The sequence below is a fragment of the Herpailurus yagouaroundi genome, unplaced genomic scaffold (genome assembly GCF_014898765.1).
Source record: "Herpailurus yagouaroundi ecotype Mexico unplaced genomic scaffold, PumYag 189, whole genome shotgun sequence".
Taxonomy (NCBI): Eukaryota; Metazoa; Chordata; class Mammalia; order Carnivora; family Felidae; genus Herpailurus; species Herpailurus yagouaroundi.
Genome location: NW_024412420.1, coordinates 16,661,389 through 16,668,005, shown reverse-complemented (window position 1 = coordinate 16,668,005; position 6,617 = coordinate 16,661,389). Strand labels below are relative to the sequence as shown.

The window sequence follows — 6,617 nt, the reverse complement described above, 5'->3', positions numbered from 1 at the left end:
CTGTGAGTTCGAGCCCCACGTCAGGCTCTGTGCTGACAGCTCAGAGCTTGGAGCCTGCTTCGGATTCTGTGTCTCCCTTTCTGTCTGCCCCTCCCCTGCTCACATTCTCTGTCTCTGTCTCTCTCTCAGAAATAAGTAAACGTTAAAATTTTTTTTTTTTTTTTTTTTTAAGAAAGAAGGGCATCATGGATATACACCTCATCCCAAAAGCAGTTTGGAAAGCTGGGCAGGTGACCACACACCTCTCTCTTGCAGGTGTGGAGCAGAGGATCACGTGGAAGCAGTGAAGAAGCTACAGAACTCTACCAAGCTCTTGCAGAAGGTGATTTATTCCATCGAGGTTGGAGAGGGCCTCACCAGTTGTGTAGCTCATCAGAGCCGGCGTGAGGGGGAATGAAGTGGGGCGAAGATGGTGAGCTCCCCTGTTACTCCTTCTGTCTGTTGAGTTCTGGCATCTGTTGCAGAACAACCTGAATCTACTCAGAGACCTGGCCGTGCACATTGCCCACAGCCTGCGGAACAGCCCGGACTGGGGAGGTGTGGTCACGTTACATAGGTGAGACACAGGGTATGGGGCTGCTGGGCTTGGGGCTCAGCCTCTCCCCTGGGTGCAGTGCCTAGTGGGAGGTGGGTCACTCACTGCTTTCTCAAGGCTGAGCAGACCTAAGGGGATGTGTTACCTTCCAGATTTCCTGGGTTCTATAAGAGCATCTTCATAGTAACACTGTAACTTTCATCACCACCTTCCCTCACCTCCTTCATCATCTAACAGATGTCTCCTTACCTGACTGATCTTGTTGAAGGGAGACAGAAATAAATACAAAGCATGCTATAAACTGCCGAGAAGGACATGTTGCTGGCTCTCAGCCAGCACTCTCTGTCTTTGCTGAGAGAGTCTGGGACTTCGCACAGACAGCCTGCTGCAAGGCCAGCCTTAGGAGGAGGAGAGGGGCTTCCTGCAGTTTCCCATCTCTTGCTCCAAGCTGGATCTGACGTCTGTGTCCTTTGTTGTAGGAAGGAGGGGGATTCTGAGTTCATGAATATCATTGCCAATGAGATTGGGTCAGAGGTAAGAGGAACATGAGATTCTTGATCTCTCCTGGGTAGAGACCTAAGTGAGGGGCATTAGTTTAGCTGAAGTCCCTCCCGTGAATGCATGAAGAGTAGGCAATTGAAATTTATTCAGTACTGGTTTGTTTTTTTTTTTTTAGCACTAGCTGTGAGATCTGTGATAGTGACCTCTCTGGGGCTGCGATATTTACCAGCTTCTGAGTTCCTTTTATCAGAGCTGAAACTCTTCCAAGCCACCCACATTTATATGTGCCAAGGGCCTGGTTTTAGAAGCGATGGGGCTGGCTAGGCCCTTTGAAGGCCATCCTTTCCATTTTCCTTCTCCTCTGGCTTCCGGTGCCATCCTGGTAGTCTGCAACTTCATGATTTCCAGGTGTCTCTTTTGCATTTACTCCAAAAAAAACCACTCTTTGGGGTACCTGCCCCGGGCCAAACAGTATACATGTCTCTTTTTATAGTCCTGTGTAAAGCATACTGATTCTCAAGGAGCTCACTCTCCAGTCTGGGAGGCAAATGTACTGTATGGTGACATTTCTAATTTCGGGTGGTGAATGCTGGAAGTGGAACAACATGTTACCTGAAAGAGTGGGGAGCCCCCAGGGGAGGGGCCTGCAGAACTGCCTAGTGGTCGTCAGATGAGGAAGCAAAGGTAGCCAGGCAGAGGGAGACAGGCAGCTTTAGACAGTGGCAGGCGCAGGCTGTGTGAGGGAAAGCGGTGGGCAGGCTGCAAAAGTTGATGCGAGTCAGGTCACAAAAGGCATTTAGTGCCTGTCCATGGTCAGCAGCCTTCTGCCTTCTTCTTAATGTTTAACCTAAGTTCCTATAGTCATTCTCAAAAAAGTTTCTTGGCCCTGGTGGGCCAGAGCATAGGGGCTGCATTATCTCTCATCAGGAACATCACTCATGGTTTAAGGGCAAAAGTCTGATCTTGAGAGTGAGGAGAGGGCAGCATTTAGGGGGATTGACCCTACTTCTCAAGTATCAGGACTTCTCTTTATCTTACCTCCTAGGAGACCCTCCTGTTCTTAACTGTGGGTGATGAGAAAGGTGCTGGGCTCTTCTTACTGGCAGGGCCAGCTGAAGCCGTGGAAACCCTGGGCCCCAGGTAATCTGTGGACTGTCTGCACTAACCTGCTAGTAGAGCCCGTGACCCACAAAGAGGGCCACCACATCTGTGATCTCATTTTGATTCACATCACAGGCATATGAGGTGGGCTGAGCAGGAACAATTATCACCGCAGTCATTCCTAATTTTACAGACGAGGGACTACATATCATGTGCCTGAGATCTCACAGTTGGTAGAACTGAGACTCAAACCTAGGTCTTTTTTGCTCCAAATCTCCTATGCTTTTCTGTTTTTTCTTTTAGAAATTGAGATAACATAAATGACGCACGAATTCAGGTGCTGTATTATCACTAGGCCAATAAAACAGGTGACTAAGGCACCAGCAAAGCAGAGACACAGACCAACTATTCTGGAGAAGAGATTAGGATTTTAAGACTAAGTAAAAATCAGCATTGATGTAATTGTCATGGGAAAATTAGAACTTTGTTGAATTTCTTTACCCTCATTCCTTATATTTTCTTACTTTATTTTTCAATGTTTAAAAAAAAAACATTACTTATTTTCAGAGAGAGCAAGCATGCGCACTTGAGCGGGGGAGGGACAGGGAGGGGGAGAGAGAGAATCCCAAGCAGGCTCTGTGCAGTGAGTGCAGAGCCCGACTTGGGGCTCGATCTCACCAACTGTGAGATCATGACCTTAGCCAAAATCAAGAGTCTAGGACACTTAACCAACTGAGCCACCCAGGGGCCTTATATTTTCTCACTTTATTTTTTTTTATTTTAAAAAAAAATTTTTTTTTTCAACGTTTATTCATTTTTGGGACAGAGAGAGAGCATGAACGGGGGAGGGGCAGAGAGAGAGGGAGACACAGAATCGGAAACAGGCTCCAGGCTCTGAGCCATCAGCCCAGAGCCCGACGCGGGGCTCGAACTCACGGACCGCGAGATCGTGACCTGGCTGAAGTCGGACGCTTAACCGACTGCGCCACCCAGGCGCCCCTATATTTTCTCACTTTAAATTAGATACAGAGCGTAGTGTCCCCTGTTCTTTCTGGTGTTTAGGGTTTTCAAAGTCCTGATTGGCTCTGATGAGTTTTCAAAGGAAAACATAAGAAATTAAAGCAGAGGTTCCTGACAGGCAGCCAGATGTGGCCTACAGATTAGTTTGGGCTGTTTACTATTTTAAATTTTTTATTTTATTTTTTTTAAGTAGGCTCCATGCCCAGCATGGAGCCCAGCACAGGCCAGGAGCTCGGGACCCTGAGGTCCGGACCTGAGCTGAGATCAAGAGTCAGACGCTTAACCGACTGAGCCACTCAGGCACCCTTATTTTAAAATTTCAAAGTTAGTTGTTACATTTTAAAACTAGGAGATTTATACATAAAAATGTAGAGTTCTAGCATTTCTCAAAAAAGGAAAAGAAAGCATGCTCTGGCAACACTGGGCCCACATGGCAATAGCTGTGAGGAACTGGGTGGTGACTGCCTGTTTCAGACAGGACAGGCTTGTCCCTCTGTCCCCATTCCCCTCCCTTCTCACTCACCCCCCCCAGCTTGCTTCACTGCTGCTCCCCACAGGCTTTTGTGTCCACAGCCCCTTACCCCTAGTGGACACTCCCAGGAGTGTTGCCATAATTTATCTAGCCTCCCATTTCTAGACTCTTCTGTTGTATCCAGTTATTCACGCTTTTTAAAAAAATATGTAGAACAACAAATACTAGTTCATTTTTTGTTCCCCAAGTTCTTCAGTCTTACAATAAACATGGTCCATATATCTGTGCATATGTGCAAGTATTTTTAAGAAGGGTTTCTAGAAGCCATCTTTCTTTCCCCTCGGCCCTGGCTGTGGGGAAGGACTCTGAGCTGCCCTTGGTTTTTCTGTGGCCTTTCCCTTGAAGACTTCCTGCCTGAATGTCTCTCTGCTCCCCAGGGTGGCTGAGGTCCTGGAAGGCAAAGGGGCCGGGAAGAAAGGCCGCTTCCAGGGCAAGGCCACCAAGATGAGCCGACGGGCAGAGGTGCAGGCGCTTCTCCAGGACTACATCAGCACTCAGAGTGCTGAGGAGTGAGGATCTGGACACTTCCCTGGGGCTCCTGCTGTTGAGAACGGGCCTCCTGTGACCACAGAGTCTCTTGGACAATAAAATAGCTTGACTTGGAATGGTTATGGTACCACATGCATATGACTGATTTATTCAATATTCTCTGGTGTGTTTACGCGATGAGTATCTGTGAATAAACAGCTTTCTAATTTGGCCCCTGTTAGTCATAACCTCCACAAGGGAGCATTATGTTGAGGAAGTGTACTAATTTCTCTAAAGAGCAGCTGCAACCTTTCTTCCTGTGGAAATGTGACTGTCTAGGGGAGGGCGAGTCAGTCTGGAGGTTCAACCTAGGGCTTAGATTCAATCATATCTCCTCGTTTTCTTTTTTTTTTTCCTTATTTTCCTATTCCTGTATTTTAGAACTAAAAAGTATCAATGACTTTGCAAATAGGTCAAGAGGCCACACAAATATAGTAGAAAGATGCTCTAAGCGTGTTACTGAGACAGAAAAGAGATAGAAAAAGGTATCCCGGAAGACTAACCCAAAGAGAGCTTGTGTCACATTATTATTATTTTAATGTTTATGGATTTTGAGAGAGATCCCAAGCAGGTTCCTCACTGTCAGCACAAAGCCCGTCGTGGGGCTCAATCCCACTAACTGCGAGATCAGGACCTGAGCCGAAATCAAGAGTCGGACGCTTAACTAACTGAGCCATCCAGGCACCCCTGGTGTCATATTATTGAGACTTTCAGAATCACTGTTAGAGATCAAGAGGGATACGTAATGATAAAAGGAAGACAAAGTATTCTAAATTTGCATCTAATAACGGCCTCAAAATATGTAAAGCAGAAGTTGACAGCTAAAAGAAGAAACACAAATCCATGCTTGGTGGAGGATTTAAACCAATCTTTCAGCAACTGTTAGGACAAGAGGAAGTATCTCGAAGTTAAGAACAAAGACATTGGAGTTTCATAGACCCGAGTAGAAGTCCTGGCTTTGTGCACCCATGGGTGGTAAAACCAGAAAAAAAGAAAGTGATTATTTTATTTATTTTTAAACTTAATGTTTGTTTATTTTTGAGGGAGAGGGACACAGTGTGAGCAGGGGAGGGGCAGAGAGAGAGGGAGACACAGAATCTGAAGCAGGCTCCAGGCTCTGAGCTGTCAGCACAGAGCCTGATGATGGGGGACTCAAACTCACAAGCTGTAGGATCATGACCTGAGCCAAAGTCAGACACTCAACCGACTGAGCCACCCAGGCGCCCCAGAGATCCATTTTTTTTTTTTAATGTTTTTTATTTTTGAGGGAGAGAGTGCAAGTGAGGGAGGGACACAGAGAGGGAGACAGAATCCAAAGCAGGCTCCAGGCTCTGAGCTGTCAGCACAGAGACCTACACAGGGTTTGAATCCGCAGAATTCGAGATCATGACCTGAGCCAAAGTCGGACATTTAACTGGCTAAGCCACCCAGGTGCCCCAACAGAGACCTATTTCAATTTTATTTCGTGTGTGTGTGAGATCTCCCTTTGTCCTCTGTTTCTGCTTCATCAGGGTGTGATACGAGAGCAGTGGACTGGAGGCCAACCTTGATTGCCATCGCTCATGTGCGTTCTGCTCACAAAGACCTAAGATAACCATATAATTTATTACCCAAACTCAGATACCTCAAAGGGTGAAGGGGGTGCTCCACACGTGACACTAGAACCACAGTCGCAAACCAGGATGGTCTCCCTGCTGAGACTCTCCCTGAGCTTTAGTTTCTTGACTTCAAAATAGGGATGTGAACACAGCACCTAAGAAAGAAGGAACTTCCTGAAATGTGAAAAATACAGGGTCGATTGTCATTTGTGAGGTTCACCCAAAAATGAAGCAGAATGAGTTTAATCATTTATTAGAGTAACATTAAATGAGCACAAGCAGAACAATAGCTATTTTATTAATCAGCACAAAATGTGATAGAGTTTAATGTACACATACACACATAGATTATATATTCAGGAACATTGTTGTAACCCACTTTTACAGCATAGAAATCATGAGAAGGGGCTCCTTCCTCTTAAGTTTTATGACTTAAGTGCCCATGAATTGCTGAAGACCTTTGATGCTGTGGCTCGCACCAAGGCGAGGGTCTCCCGTGTGCCTGCAGGTGCATGTATAGGTATTGGGTCTGATGTTAGTATGGGAAACAAACGATGTCAGATAGGAGATGGACACAGAGCAGAAGGCAGACTGAGTTTAAGAAGGCAGCGTGCCTAAATGTCCTGAGTGGAAACCAGTGAGTCAGCTAAGCTATGCTAGAATGCCAGGTCTTTTCCTTAAGAACTTAAAGTCCTGGGCCTCACAGGGAAAACAGACGGCTCTACAGGCCCTAATGAAAAACTCTTTTGCATAAAGCTTGCATCTCTGGTTCCTTTCCTGAATTAGATCCAAACTATGACTA

At 46.2% G+C, this 6,617-nt stretch overlaps 1 protein-coding gene across 1 annotated transcript in view; it reads left to right on the top strand.

The window, feature by feature from the left end:
• AARSD1 (alanyl-tRNA synthetase domain containing 1) overlaps nucleotides 1-4,388 on the top strand; it is an 8,325-nt gene extending 3,937 nt beyond the window's left edge. Inside the window, exons 6-10 of the mRNA XM_040497899.1 lie at nucleotides 143-322; nucleotides 465-556; nucleotides 1,015-1,069; nucleotides 2,082-2,176; nucleotides 4,067-4,388. Of these exons, the coding sequence (XP_040353833.1) occupies nucleotides 143-322; nucleotides 465-556; nucleotides 1,015-1,069; nucleotides 2,082-2,176; nucleotides 4,067-4,202 (558 nt within the window). The 3' untranslated portion in view covers nucleotides 4,203-4,388. The remainder of the gene's footprint in view (nucleotides 1-142; nucleotides 323-464; nucleotides 557-1,014; nucleotides 1,070-2,081; nucleotides 2,177-4,066) is intronic.
• The last annotated feature ends 2,229 nt before the right edge of the window (nucleotides 4,389-6,617 follow it).